This window comes from Gymnoscopelus braueri (genome assembly GCF_963280865.1).
Source record: "Gymnoscopelus braueri genome assembly, chromosome: 20".
NCBI classification, from domain to species: Eukaryota; Metazoa; Chordata; class Actinopteri; order Myctophiformes; family Myctophidae; genus Gymnoscopelus; species Gymnoscopelus braueri.
In genome coordinates, this window is record NC_137622.1 from 42,187,436 (window position 1) to 42,203,638 (window position 16,203).

The following is a 16,203-nucleotide window of genomic DNA, read 5'->3' on the forward strand; positions in this document are numbered from 1 at the left end:
TGTGTGTGTGTGTGTGTGTGTGTGTGTGTGTGTGTGTGTGTGTGTGTGTGTGTGTGTGTGTGTGTGTGTGTGTGTGTGTGTGTGTGTGTGTGTGTTTTCTGCTCTGATTAAAGAGAAGAAAGGCAGGAATGCCTGAATAAAGGTCTTATTCTCCTTCCTAACGTGCACACACACACACGCATGCACACACACACACACACACACACGCTCACACACACACACCACTGCAGGCTATGAGGGAAGTGTTCCATTATATAGGGATGAGAGCGGCTCCAACCAGCTAGTTATGGCATTTAGTTTTAGAGCATTTAGTTACAGTCAGTGTGTTGGAACAAGTTCTTCTGCTTCTACAGAAACACTTAGAAACATTCAGCAGCAGCCTGTGTGTGTGTGTGTGTGTGTGTGTCTGAGGTTTATAAGCATGCAGTGGTGGAAAAAGTACTCACATTTTTTACTTAAGTAAAAGTATCAATGCCGCAATGTAGAAATACTCTGCTAAAAGTAAAAGTCCGGAATTCAAAACGTACTTGAGAAAAAGTATTGGCATCAAAACGTACTTAAAGTACCAAAAGTAAAAAGTGCTCATTATGCAGAATTATCCCATTACAAGTTTTCAAATGTATGAACATCTTTTGAAAATAGCAGATCTACAAGCTCACAATGCGTCTCATCACGACGCATTGTGAGCTTGCAGATATTTTTTTAAGCGAACATTTGTAACTATGGGGCGGCAGTGGCTCAGGCCGGATGGCAACCGCGAGGTTCCCAGTTCGATCCCGGGCTCCCCCAGAGTTAAGGCCTTTGCACACAGGGTGCGATTAGTCAATCACTTTTTACCCGCATGCGAAAAGACGCACGAATCAAACTGGGTTCGATTGAGAAAAAAAAACGCATCGCCGCATCGCATCGCCGCACGGGGTGTGCATGAGGTCATTGAGAACCATGTGTTCATTTAACCCATTAAGACCTGGAACTGTGTCATTTTTAGATTTGAGCTAAAAAGCATTATTTTACACTTTGGGCTATTCAAAAATAGCAGATATACAAGCTCATAGCACGGCACCGAGTGCCGCGCTACGAGCTTGTAGATCTGCTATTTTTGAAAAATCGTGAAAATGTGTGCAAAATCTTTGAATAGATATATTTTTAAAGCAAATATTTGTAACTCAAATCTTTGCTTCTGGGGGGTCACTGGAACAACATATTTTGATGGGGGTCCGCGGCGAAATACATATAATTTTGGGGGTCTTTGACATGAAAAAGATTGAGCACCACTGATATAGAAACATAGGTTTTTCAGAATACTGTTGAGATTTAGGAGACATGTAGAATCGGCTTCAGGTCTTAATGGGTTAAAAAATGATATTGTCAGTTTTTTCCGTGCGGAAAATCACACCCTGTCTGCAAAGGCCTTTAGTGTCGAAGTGTCCTTGAGCAAGACGCCTTGCATGGTTTCCTCCACCATCGGTGTGTGAATGTGTGAGTGAATGGGTGAATGTAATGCACAATCTATGTAAAGCGCTTTGGATAAAAGCGTTATATAAATGCACCATTTAACTCAAATCTTTTCTCCTGGGGGGGTCCCTGGAACAAAACATTTTGAGATGGGGGTCCACGGCCAAATACATAATCTCATTTTTTTTTTCTAAATCCTAACAGCATGTTGCTATATTAGTGGTGCTCCAACTTCTCCATGTCAAGGACCCCCAAAATAATATGTAGCAAAATATGTTGTTCCTGGGACCTCCCAGAAGCAAAGACTGGAGTTAAAAATGTTCGCTTTAAAACATATATACATATATTCAAAGATTTGCACAAATATTCACGATTTAAAAAATAAATAAATAGCAGATCTACAAGCTCGTAGTGCGGCACTATGAGCTTGTAGATCTGCTATGTTTGAATAGCCAAAGACATGTGAAATGACACAGATGCTTTCCCGGATTGAATGTGCTAAAGGAGACAGGAAAGTCCCCACACATCACAGGTACTGTATATGTGTTTGTGTAATTGGCGTAGGTCTATATAAGACATTTATACTTTATAATACTGCTGAGGAGGAGTGTCATTTTCCATCTCTTTAAAGCTGCACTAATTTTCCTCTTCTACCCCGGATTTGAACCCGGTTTCCTGCGCGAGTGCTGAAATGTTTTACCATTGAGCTAATAGAGCCTGCCTGCTTGATCAGGGGAGAAATTCAATCTTGACCATCAGGTACAAAAATTGTGTCAGATCATGTGTCTAGGTGAGACATGACCTTTGACACCATCTAAATGTCTCAATAGCAGATCAGGGAGACACAAAATGTATTAACATACTCTACCATACAGATTGTATAAGTTATATTGTATTAACATACTCTAACATACAGATTGTATAAGTTATATTGTATTAACATACTCTACCATACAAATTGTATAAGTTATATTGTATTAACATACTCTACCATACAAATTGTATAAGTTATATTGTATTAACATACTCTACCATACAGATTGTATAAGTTATATTGTATTAACATACTCTAACATACAGATTGTAAGTTATATTGTATTAACATACTCTACCATACAGATTGTATAAGTTATATTGTATTAACATACTCTACCATACAGATTGTATAAGTTATATTGTATTAACATACTCTACCATACAGATTGTATAAGTTATATTGTATTAAAATGCTCTACCATACAGATTGTATAAGTTATATTGTATTAAAATGCTCTACCATACAGATAACATTACACTGCATTCATTAAAAGGTTACATACATAGTGCCTCTTTAAAGTGACTCCATGTTGTTTGTTTAAGCTGGCTCCAGACCAATCCAAATCGGCCCGACTTTGGGCCGATTTGGCTTCGGGAAGCGTCGGCCAGTCGGTTAGGGGTCCGTCGGGGGGTCCGTCGGGACCTTTTCGGCCGACCCAGAGCCGACCGAACATGTTCAGCTTTTTAGCCGACTGGCAGAGCAGTGGCAGTGACAACAAAGGGCTGTCGGTGTTGCCAGATTATGTGAGAGAAACAAGCGACCATGTCTATGAAAACCTACATTCACTGTTTCTCGTTGTTGCTCCCAGAGAGAGAGAGAGATTGATTGATTTGACCTACTTTCGCGCAGTTTTGGTGTGCAACACAACCCTCGTTTAAGTGAATTGCTTTCACCTGCTGCTGCTGTGTGGAGCGCAGTGGTGGAAAAAGTACTCAAATGTTTTACTTAAGTAAAAGTATCAATACTGCAATGTAGAAGTACTTGAGTAAAAGTACAAAAGTATTGGTATCAAAATGTACTTAAAGTACCAAAAGTAAAAGTACTCAAATGTTTGAAAATAGCAGATCTACAAGCTCACAACGCGTCGCTTCGCGACATGTTGTGAGCTTGTAGATCGGCTATTTTCAAATAGCCTAGGTATAAAATAGAGCTAAAGTGGTTACTGTATGTTTTATAATGTAATAATTTATATCTGCAAAGTAACTAATAACTAAAGTTTTCAAATAATTGTAGTGGTGTAAAAGTAGAATATTTTCCTCAGAGATGTATGGAGTAGAAGTAAAAGTACTGAAAATTAGAAATACTCCAGTAAAGTAAAAAATCCTCAAAAGTGTACTTAAGTACAGTACTTGAGTAAATGTACTTAGTTACTTTACATCACTGGCGGAGTGTGCGCTACAGGGCATATCTCCGCCAAGCCAGGGTGACCTACCCAGGCTCATGAAATTCATATGCAGGCATAGTAGCCAATTAGAATGAAATCTGCAAAAACGGACTCATATACTGATACAGAACCATATATTGGCTATATATTATGGCTGTCGGGTGGAAATCTTGTATGTTCCTTTTTTATTATTATTTAAAAACAATTAAAAAATCGTGAAAAAAAAAAGAAGCTGTAATTATTAATAATTAAGAAATACTATATTTTAAAGAGTGAAAAATCAACTAAAGTCATTATTAGTGCAAGTTCATTAACATTTCATTTGAATGAAAATTAATTGTGGGTAAAATACATTATGTGAATCTAATGTGATTAATGTGACCCCTACTTCAGTCAGTGAAGTCCAGGGCTGAATGTGACATATTGAGACCTATATAACTAAATATTGGTCATTTGACAACACATTATTTTGTGAAATAAACGGGTTATATTTCACAGATAGTTATACTATTCTTATAATATATTAAAATACAATGATCCTTAACCTTCAAGTTAAATGCATTATTTCCGTGGACTTAAAAATCATTTTTGGACTTAAAAATCATTATTATTTTTTTGGATGGCCTTCCTGCCCTGGCAGGAAGACCGGGCAGGGCCTTTCCAAAAAATTACAACACCAAAGGCCAAGTGGCCTTGCCCCTAAAATGACGAAATTCCAGGCTTGAATGCAATAGATGTACTCTGAGTCTGTTACAAGTAAAAGTCCAGAATTCAACATTTACTTGAGTAAAAGTACTAAAGTATTGGTATAAAAATGTACTTAAAGTACCAAAAGTAAAAGTACAAAAATGTTTGAAAATAGCAGATCTACAAGCTCAGAACGCGTGCATCGCAACACGTTGTGAGCTTGTAGATCTGCTATTTTCAAATAGCTTATAGGTATAAAATAGGGCAAAAGAGGTTAATGTATGTTTCATAATGATTTATATCTGCAAAGTAACTAGTAACTAAACATTTCAAATAATTGTTGTGGAGTACAAGTATAGACAATTGGAAATACTCCAGTAAAGTAAAAGTACCTCAAAATTATACTTAAGTACAGTACTTGAGTAAATGTACTAGTTACTTTACACCACTGCACGTCAGTGAAGAAAAAACGCTGGGAACATCCCTAAGTGGCTTTGCAGGGAAACAAGCCCAAAGTCGCTTATAATAAGCAGACCTGGCAACGCTGGCACGCTAAAAGTCAAATTAGCACATGAATGGCCAGTCGGCTGACAGACTTAAATGGTAACTTTTGCCAACCGAATACCAGTCTGTTGCAGTCTGGAGTAGTCTGCAATAGTCTGGACGAGTCTGTTTGGTGCGGAGTTGCCTTTAGAGACAGGGAGAGACACGAGTGTGTGTAGCCTAATTCCAAATAGTTGATGTGCACATGGTGACATTCTTTGTAAGCCTGTTATGTTTTTTTATGTGTTTTTTCTTTGTTGCAAAATGTGTTTTATATAATAATGTGATTTATTTTGTTCTCTTTCTTTTCTTTTTTTTATTAGGCTTGGGCTGGTAAATGAACACTACCCAAAAGTGTGGGTGAATGTTTGCAGTAGGCAAATGAGTTTACAACTCTACCAGGCACAGTGACAGCCCACCTAGATATCAATGACAGGTCCTGTCATACAAGCTCACAACACGTTGCAACGCGACCCGTCGTATCCCCCAGAATAGGGATGCTATGGTTAGTTAAAACATAGAATAACAATACATTTGTCTCACAAAGCTAACTAACCAGTGTAGAAAAGTGACGGTAACGTTCAGACATATACTGTACACTTTAGGGAGTTATTTAGCTGGACACGTTTCATTTCATTTTCACCACAAGACCAAGCTGCCACGGCCAGAGAGAGAGAGAGCACTGTCCTGTCCACACTCCACACATAGGGTTAGGGGTTCTCAAAGTGGGGACCGCAGGGACCACCAGGGGTCCTTGAGGAGGTTCCAGGGGGTCCCCAGCTAAACGTGTTAATACAGCATCACAATTAATCTCTTTAACCCCTTTATCCATGTTTTATGCGTTGGCCATACAAAAATAGCTTGTACATCTGCTGTTTTTAGAACATTTTTGAAAAATCTTGAAAGGGTTTGAAAAATGTTGAATAATTGTATTTGTTTTCCTTTTTACATAAATCTTCTCTTCTGGGGGTCCCTGGAACAAAGCACTTTCAGATGGGGGTCCGCAGCCAAACACAAATAAATCTGGGGGTCCTTGACATGGAAAAGTTTGAGTAATACTGCTGTAGGTGTTATGTTTTTTATTTATTTATTTAGAGTAGCCAATAATTTTTTAACCCCTTTTTATCCCCAATGTAGTGGTTATGCTAATTAATTCCTCCCCACACACATGTCTGTGTTGTCACTGCTGTTATATCCTACTGACTCACCTGCCAGTGAGGAGCCTCCACCGGGAGGACGTAGAGACCTTGTGGTGTGTAGTATAAAGTGTAGTATTGGGCTATATACTGTACTGTGTGGGTAGGAACCTTTGTATCGGGGCACTGCTGGGGGACACTTTAATAACGCACACCAAAGGGCGCTCGGGTGGCGCAGTGGTAGAGAGCCCCGCCCACCACCGCGGAGGTTGTGGGTTCGAATCCACCGCGGTGCAACCGGCTTTGTACGAACGTGTATGTACGAACACAGTTGGCCCGTGTTCGGGGGGAGAAATGTGTTTGGGGAGGAATTAATTGGCATAAAATGACTAAATTGGGGGGTAAAAGGCAAAAGAAAATAATAATATATATTTTTTTAAAGTACACCAGACCTAAAGCGTTGACTCTCTGTCTTTACATAATAATACTAATACTAATCAGTGGTGGAAAGTAACTAAGTACATTTACTTAAGTACTGTACTTAAGTACAATTTTGAGGTATTTGTACTTTACTTGAGTATTTCCAATTTCCAATACTTTTACTTCTACTCCACTACATCTCAGAGGCAAATATTGTACTTTTACTCCACTACAATTATTTGAAAACTTTAGTTACTAGTTACTTTTCAGATATAAACTATGATATAATGAAACATACATTAACCACTTTAGCCCTATTTTATACATAGGCTATTTGAAAATAGCAGATCTACAAGCTCACAACGCGTCGCACCGCGACGCGTTGTGAGCTTGTAGATCGGCTATTTTCAAATATTTAGTACTTTTACTTTTGGTACTTTAAGTACATTTTGATGCCAATACTTTTGTACTTTTACTCAAGTACATTTTTTATTTTGGACTTTTACTTGTAACAGAGTATTTTTATATTGCAGTATTGGTACTTTTACTTAAGTAAAACATTTGAGTACTTTTTCCACCACTGATACTAATACTAATACTAATACTAATACTAATACTAATACTAATAATAGAGTGTTATGGTGTCACACATAACAACCAGACAACTTGAACATAAGATATGTTGAGATCTGGCCCCGGGCGGCTGGCCTAGCCGTCTGGGCACCTCGGCTGTTAAACCAGCCTGACACCCTGTCGCGGGTGCAAGTCCCGATCCCAACGACCTTTGCTGCGTGTCATCCCCCCCCCCCCCCATCTCTCTTTCCATTTCCTGTCAGTCTACTGTATAGAGCACCGAAGTCCTGACGTGACTCGTTCATCCCCAGGTTTGCGGAAGTAATTTCTCTATGGAGAATAACATTGGGTCATCTTAGAATCGTCTCATATAAGAATTGTGGTCCAAAAATAAACACCGCGTGTCGGCGTTATTGTCAGGGAGGAGGTTCTGTATCGTTTATGATAGTCAGTCACTTATATTTGATACAGTCTGTTTCCGGCGAAAATGTAACTAATTCGGCGGAAGTAACATTAGCGTTTTCTCACCGTCAGTTGATGCTTCATATCCATAAGAGTCAACACGCCGGGGTCATGTGTTTATTTTTGGAACACAGTTCTTATTTGACGCGATATTCAATACGTCTATGGGATTCAGAACGGGGGTGGAAAACTGCAAACCAGGTAGACAAACAAAGGATGTGTAAATGACGTCAGACTTCGGCGGTCTATACCTATCAATAAAAGGCAGAGAAAGCCCCCCAAATATCTTTAAAAATATATATACAGTATAATTATGTTGAAATCGTATTGCCATGACACTTGATCAAAAAAGTCAACTTTTCACACAAAAAAAAAAGATTTCAAAGTATTAAAAAGTAAATAAATAAAACACACACCAAATATAGAGAGGTTTTGTTACCATCATGGCAAAATGTCAACACCTTGTAGACGGTCACTCCATGGACCCTTAGCAATGTGGCTGTTTTGTATATATATCAGTGGTTCTCAAAGTCCAGGGGTCCTTGGGGGGGGGTTCCAGGGGGTCCCCAGTCAAATTGATGGTTAGGAACCAAATTGACCCTTACGCGTCTGTAACTCTGAGAGCGTACAAATGGAACACCATTCCATTTGTACGCTCTCAGAGTTAAATTAACACTGATGATACTACAGTGCAGATTGGGGGGTGCCAGAGATCAAAATGGTATCAAATGAGGTTCCGTGGGAGCCTAATGCATATCAAGCTGGGGGTCCTTGAAATTAACATGGTTGAGAATCACTCCTGTGGACTTAAAAAATCTTCTCTTATCGGGGTCCCTGATAGATCTTTTCAAATGGGGGGTTCGCGGGCTAATATGTGTCAATTTGGGGGTCCTTGATATGAAACAGTTTGAGAACCACTGCTGTATATAACAGCTTGTAATCAAGCAGCAGCTACACTGTTCTCTGTATGGAAGCATCTCCCTTGAATTATGGCATCACAGCCAAAGCATGGCTCCCCAGCCAGCACTTGGTGTTGAGTGAGGAGAATTTAATACCACTTAATGTCCCATCGTAGGAAGACTCTAAACTGGATCTTAACAACTTTACATCCTGTGCTGCACCATGCCAGTAGTCTACTAACAGCTTAAAGGCATAGTATGTAACTTTGCCCTGTGTTTACATGAGGGCTACGCTCGTTTAATACGGTAATAATCGTATTGTATTCCTTGCCGATAATCGTGTCGATACAGAGGCTGCCGTATCGATGCGGAAGGAAAGTGCTGTGTGGAAGAAAAAAAAAGTTTGTCCCCAAAGACGTTCCCGCCTACCAAAACAAATGGTGAACACACCAAAACACAGCCAGAGGGCAGTGTGTTTCTGCAGGTAAACACCACCACACTACTGTAGTGTGTTTCTGCAGGTAAACACCACCACACTACTCCAGTGTGTTTCTGCAGGTAAACACCACCACACTACTCCAGTGGCTGATTACAGCTGGTGTAGAGGGAACTGATTGGTAAACATGTATGTATTGTTTTGTTTGTGTTTGTAAACACAGGGCAAACTTACATACTATGCCTTTAAAGACAACACTTTGCTTATAAACAGCCAATAACACATTGAGATATATACCAGACGCCTACAGCAGCGCAAACATGGATTCATGGATGAAGACTAACATATGCTTCATCAAAGAGGCCGAAAATATACGATGGATGGCCTCTGAAAGTAGACGCCCAGATAAATGTCCCAACAGGAGACTTTTGATGATGAGCATTCTGTCCTCCTGGTGCTGAATGGAGCCAAGAGCTATGTAGCATCAATGGGAACCACACACACACACACACAGGCATGCACACGCACACAAGTATCCAATCAATCACACATGTATTGTAGATCTGCTATTTTTGGCTAATGCTGCCCCCCCACCACAATATGGATGCTGGGGTACAAGTGGGGACCAAAAATAGCAGATCTACAAGCTGACATTTTTGGCCAATGCCCGCCCGCCACCGGCCCCTATTGATACAAGAACGCTCGCCCCAAAACACGCTCACCCCGGGTCAAATCCGGCGACCTCGGAAGGGTCGCCACCAGGTATTCCTAACCTTAACCTCAGTAAAACTATGTCTGAACCTGACCTTATTCCTAACCTTAACCTCAGTAAAACTATGTCTGAACCTAACCTTATTCCTAACCTTAACCTCAGTAAAACTATGTCTGAACCTGACCTTATTCCTAACCTTAACCTCAGTAAAACTATGTCTGAACCTAACCTTATTCCTAACCTTAACCTCAGTAAAACTATGTCTGAACCTGACCTTATTCCTAAACTTAACCTCAGTAAAACTATGTCTGAACCTAACCTTATTCCTAAACTTAACCTCAGTAAAACTATGTCTGAACCTGACCTTATTCCTAAACTTAACCTCAGTAAAACTATGTCTGAACCTAACCTTATTCCTAACCTTAACCTCAGTAAAACTATGTCTGAACCTGACCTTATTCCTAACCTTAACCTCAGTAAAACTATGTCTGAACCTAACCTTATTCCTAAACTTAACCTCAGTAAAACTATGTCTGAACCTGACCTTATTCCTAAACTTAACCTCAGTAAAACTATGTCTGAACCTGACCTTATTCCTAAACTTAACCTCAGTAAAACTATGTCTGAACCTAACCTTATTCCTAAACTTAACCTCAGTAAAACTATGTCTGAACCTGACCTTATTCCTAAACTTAACCTCAGTAAAACTATGTCTGAACCTAACCTTATTCCTAAACTTAACCTCAGTAAAATTATGTCTGAACCTGACCGTATTCCTAAACGTAACCTCAGTAAAACTATGTCTGAACCTCACCTTATTCCTAAACTTAACCTCAGTAAAACTATGTCTGAACCTCACCTTATTCCTAAACTTAACCTCAGTAAAACTATGTCTGAACCTAACCTTATTCCTAACCTTAACCTCAGTAAAACTATGTCTGAACCTAACCGTATTCCTAAACTTAACCTCAGTAAAACTATGTCTGAACCTAACCTTATTCCTAAACTTAACCTCAGTAAAACTATGTCTGAACCTCAACTTATTTCTAACCTTATCCTCAGTAATACGAATCACTGGGGGCGAGCGGTCTGCGAAAAAACATGGGGAAGAGCGTCCCGGTTACCTTTAGAAGTGGGAGAGCATCGCTCCCCCTCCACTAGACCCCTGAATGGACCACACACACACACACACACACACACACACACACACACACACACACACACGTATCCCTTCACACACACATGCACACAGACAGACACAGTGAGCTGGCTCGTCTCTTACCCAGGTACTTGATGGTGAATCCGTGCGGCGGGTTGAGGGACCGGCGCATCCATCCCTCCCTCAGCACCTCCAGGTGGTCCTCCTTCCCCTGGATCAGCAGCACGTGCTCGTCTATCCACCCCAGGAAGAAGGTCTCCGACACGGCCTCGGCGATCCGCTGGTTCCACACGTGGTGCTGCTGCTGGGTGTTCTCCGCCTTGAAGTCGGCGAATATCTCGTAGCCGGTGTGGTGCCTGGGCAGCTCGTCGCTCTCCGACACTCCGCCGGCGCCGGCGCCGCCGCCACCTGCGTGATCCCCCCCTCCTCCCGCCCCGGCCACCCTGGACAGCACTATGGCCAGGGAATGGGGGGCTATCTGCAAGAAAGACTCCATCCCTTTATCGTTTCCTTCTCCTCTTCCCCTAGCCCCTAACTCGAATATATCGATATCGACGGTATCGATATCATCGTGTTGGCACGATGACACAAGGTAGGTAGGCGTGGCTCCGTGACAAAGAGGCGGACCATGTTATCTTTATTCCAGCGGGGTTTTGTCCAGGCTGAGGGCCGGCTCTGCAGAGCCTGCTGACCGGAACACTATGCTGGCAGCTCCCCGGTATATCAGCCACCCAGCACCGGTATGGAGGAGCGCATGTCCACCGCGGTCCACCGCGGTTATCGTAGCTTAGGTATCGTCTCTGACTGACTGACTGACTGACTAACGGTCAGGCGGCTCGAGCGTTTTAGCGACGACGGTTCATCATCTCGCGCCACGCACGCTCCCCCGCTCGAGGCGAACGATGCCACGCGCGGGGGCGAGAGGAGGAGAGGAGAGGGAAGAGGGGGGGGGGTGAGGTTTAAACCGTCTGACACCTTCGACAGGTCAGTTAGCCTCCTCCTGCTAACGGCTTGCAGCAGCAGAGGCTGGAATTAATTCACCAAGGCAGCAGGTCGACGAGCCTCCTCTATGTCGTCCTCCTCCTCCTCCTCCTCCTCCTCTTCTTCTCCGTCGTCGTCGTCGTCGCCAGGCAGCACAAGGTCTCGCGGGACACCTGTCCTCCTTTTTCTGGTTCACCACCACCACCACCGTCCTTCTCCTTCTCCTCCTCCTTCTTCTCCTCCGCAGGGCTTTAATAAAACGGGCGGCACGTGTGATGTGATTCGGTCACGAGCTGCTGCTGCTGCTGGTGGTAAAACCCGCTTCTTTCTTTCTTTCTTCGTCTCGTGCCCGTGCTGGCGCGTGCGGCGCGGCGAGGTGCGGTGTGACGGCAGAGCAGCAGCAGCTGGATGGATGCGGGATGTCTCCAGCAGGTACGGTGGAGAGAGAGAGAGAGAGAGAGAGAGAGCAGCAGTGTCGTCAAGTTGAACACACCGAAACCACTTCGAGTCCCGGACTTGGTTTTCATAATAAATGTCTGTATGTGAGTTAGCCTATAATATCATATTAATATGGAAAACTATGACTTTTCTCCTTTTTTTGGAGAAAGCGACGTCACAGAGTAAAATGGAAAAAAAAAACACAATGTCATGGGTTTAGATTGACATGGAGACACGGATTAGACTGGGCCAATGGGGCCAGTTCCCAGGGGCCCTTGACTACCGGGGGCCCTTGACTACCGGGGGCCCTTGGACAGCGTTGGGCGCCCACAAGGCTCTATGACAATTTACCAAAATGTTTTATAAGTTGACACTCAAATACGTTCGCCCCTCAGTCTATACCTACCGAACAAAACTCCTCATATATGGCAGTAACAGGGCCCCCGGGCCCTCCTACAGGGCCCTGCTAGGCTGTAAATCCAGTGAACAGGTCTCTACAGGTGCTTTTTTGATCCACAAAGGTCTTACAATCCGAGTACTGAGTTTGCGTGTCGACCCGACCGCCCATTCTGGGACGGGTCCCTGAGTCTGCCTCATCCTTCTGATCACATGCTGCCCTGTCTCCATACATGAAGCAAAACCATCAATATTACTCCTCTAGAGTGATGCCAAACAAATGTGTGTGTGTGTGTGTGTGTGTGTGTGTGTGTGTGTGTGTGTGTGTGTGTGTGTGTGTGTGTGTGTGTGTGTATAAAGTAGCCTAACTCAAGTTAACCACTTAAACCCCAGCATCGGTATTGTGGGGAAAGCTAGCTGAAAATAGCAGATCGACTAGCTCAACGCGTCGCGTTGTAGGCTTGTCGATCGGCTATTTTAAGGGAAATCTTTCCCCACAATGACAGAAAACAGAAAATATACTAGTATTTAGCCCTGAGGGACTCCGGTTACCCATATGGGGTTTAAGTAGTTAACCTGAAGTAAATGCTGTCCCTTATTTTTATTTTGAAGCCAGAACTCAAAAAACAGGAAGTGGTTGTTGTAGTGTTTTGTCGCAGCTTGACACACAGGCCAGGTACAGCGGAATGGAAGATGAACCTGGCTCTGCTGCGGGAAAGATGGCACACTGCGACATCTACTGGGCATGCGTGAGTATCGCAGGCTGCAACAGCAACAGCAGAACTTAATGTGGACATTTTTTAAGTTGAAATACAATTGTATCCGAGTTTTATTTTTTTCGTCCCACCCTCGAATACATTGGCATTGTCAAAGAGTAGGCTATTGTTTCAATGACCTGATTTACACCAGGTCATTGTTTTATTTATTTATTATGTGAGATTGCAGCTATTATACATAATCTGTGTTTTTCAGAGTAAAAAGTACAATATTTACCTCTGTGATGTGCAGTGGAGTAAAAGCATAGAAAATTGTACTTAGGTGAAATATTACATTGTAGTGACGGATGGGAAACAGCAAAGTCAGAATTCCTACAAATTCCGTGATTAAAGAAATTAAAGGTAGGGTAAGTGATATTATTATTATTTTGTTAAAAGGTTAAAGTACTATATTCTGATAGTAAGCATTGCTACAGAGCGTTTGTTCTGTCACAGAATATAGAACATTTCAAGCATTTCAAGCTTATTATAAGCTACATTGGGCTCGTATTTCTCTTTCTTTTATTGCTAAATGAAACAGAACTCAGAGAACAAACCTTTATTTAGAATTATTTATTTTATAGACAGTGGAAGCGATTTGCACACATTTTCCCACGATTTCCCAGAAAGAAATACCAGATCTGCAAGCTCATAGTGCGGCACTCGGTGCCACACTATGAGCTTGTATATCTGCTATTTTTGAATAGCCCAAAGAAATCTAAAACTGACAGAGATGCGTTCCCGGTTTGAACGGGTTAAAGTAATTCAAAGACAATCCTAAACCTGGGTCTCAAACAAGGGAATCTCTTTCAGTGGTTCTCCCTGGGTTAGTGGAAGTGTTGGTCTGAGGCAGCTCTTCACTGGTTCTCCCTGGGTTAGTGGAAGTGTTGGTCTGAGGCAGCTCTTCACTGGTTCTCCCTGGGTTTGTGGAAGTGTTGGTCTGAGACAGCTCTTCAGTGGTTCTCCCTGGGTTAGTGGAAGTGTTGGTCTGAGACAGCTCTTCAGTGGTTCTCCCTGGGTTAGTGGAAGTGTTGGTCTGAGGCAGCTCTTCACTGGTTCTCCCTGGGTTTGTGGAAGTGTTGGTCTGAGGCAGCTCTTCAGTGGTTCTCCCTGGGTTAGTGGAAGTGTTGGTCTGAGACAGCTCTTCAGTGGTTCTCCCTGGGTTAGTGGAAGTGTTGGTCTGAGGCAGCTCTTCAGCGAAGGCTTTCTCCAGAACCTTTAGGATAGAGCTGCGGAATACAGCCTTGAAATCCTGACCCATGAACACGTACAGCAGTGGGTTCAGGCAGCTGTTGAGAAGTGCCAGGATGGTGGTGATGGGGTTCCCGTTGGCAGTCACATCAAGCAGTGTTATACTGGACTCTATCACCAGGACATTCACAAAACTAATCAGATGCATGATATGAAAGGGAGCCCAGCACAGGAAAAACGCGGCGATAACGGTTGCTATGATTTTGAGGGGGCGACCTGATTGGCCGGCCAGCGAGCGATTATTCCTGAGCCGGTAGATGATGACAGAATAGCAGGAGACGATGACAGTTAAAGGGACCACGAATCCCATGAGGAAGCGAGTGATGATCATGACCCCATATCGAAACTCCCACAACTGCCACATATCTGGTGTGTAGTTATCAGTGAATGCATAGTTGTAGTAGCACAAGATGACGTCCTCATCATGGACGGAGGACCGTGTGTCCCTAAAGACTAAGTAAGGGGAGCTGAGAGCCAAGGCCAGCACCCAGACACCCAGACTCACACAAGACGCCTTCCTGACACTGCGGTGGTTCTGGGCCCACACTGGACACACCACACATACACATCTGTCAACACTGATGACCATCAGGGTGTAGATGCTGGCATACATGTTCATGTAGAAAATGGTAAAGTCCATTTGGCACATGAATTTACCAAAAGGCCAGTGGTCGTCCAGAGCTGTGCGTGTGATGTCTAGGGGCAGGAACGCTGTAACCAGGAAGTCGGCCACAGCGAGGTTGAGGTACCAAACAGTGCTGACGGTTTTCTTAATTTTGAAGCCTGTCACCCAGATGACGACACCGTTCCCCAACACGCCGAGGACAAGGACCAGGCTGTAGATGACACGGTTCACGATCTCAATAGGAGGAGTAGAACCCTCATAGTAGTCTTCCCAGTAAGAGCCGTTTCCACCAGACAGATCCATCTCTGTATTGTGATAAAAAGCAGTTGTGGTCACATTCACAATCTCCATAATTGTCCTGAAACCTAAAACAACAAAAACAATGAAGGTACATGCTTTGTTTTAACAGGCCATGTATTATTATACTGAAGATATTTGGTGCCAGGGACCCCATACATGATTTGTAAAATGTTTCAAATATATTACACCCACTCATTTATACTTCAATGCACGCCGTATTCACAAAAACAAAAAAAAACATGGCAGAGACAATAATAATAATAAAGATAGCAGTCATATCATAAAGCCAATAAAATGAAAGCATAGATACCGGTTCCAAAGTGTTGAGGAGAGGTCAGAGATGTGTCTTGTTGTTCAAACTGTGGTCTGTGAACACTGAGGAGCTCCTTATATACAATACATGTAGTTGTCATATCATCGGGCAACTCCTTGCAACATGCAACTACTTGCAACTCTACTTGCAACCATCTTCCTCAATGGCAGTTTGCAAGGAGTTACAATGTTGCGGTCTGGCCTTATTTACACGCTGTCGGGCAGAAACCTCCTATCTCTGCGTTTTAACTTTTCTTTGTTTGTTGTGTAAATTAACGCCCTACTTCGTCAGAGCAAATAAATTGTGTGTTTATGAATATTGAGCCAATGGAAAGTGTCAACAACAACAACTTGTGACTAAACGATAACTACATTAGATCCATTGGAGCACTAAAGTAACCGTTCATGGACATACAGGGTTTCCACCCAACAGTGTGTAAATAAGGCCAACATTGCAACTCC

General features: G+C 42.6%; 1 protein-coding gene and 1 pseudogene across 2 annotated transcripts in view; both read right to left on the reverse strand.

Annotated features, from left to right (window-relative positions):
• Positions 1 to 11,539, reverse strand: part of LOC308075421 (storkhead-box protein 2-like) — a 109,854-nt pseudogene extending 98,315 nt beyond the window's left edge. The window contains exon 1 of the transcript XR_013935026.1: positions 10,807 to 11,539. The product of XR_013935026.1 is annotated as a storkhead-box protein 2-like (transcript). The remainder of the gene's footprint in view (positions 1 to 10,806) is intronic.
• Positions 11,540 to 14,043: 2,504 nt separating this feature from the next.
• LOC308075715 (chemerin-like receptor 1) lies at positions 14,044 to 15,432 on the reverse strand (the record flags this gene model as incomplete). Its single annotated transcript, XM_080415662.1, has 1 exon — positions 14,044 to 15,432. The coding sequence occupies one exon, from the start codon at positions 15,430 to 15,432 to the stop codon at positions 14,044 to 14,046; it is 1,389 nt and encodes a 462-aa protein (XP_080271788.1).
• Between the last annotated feature and the right edge of the window lie 771 nt (positions 15,433 to 16,203).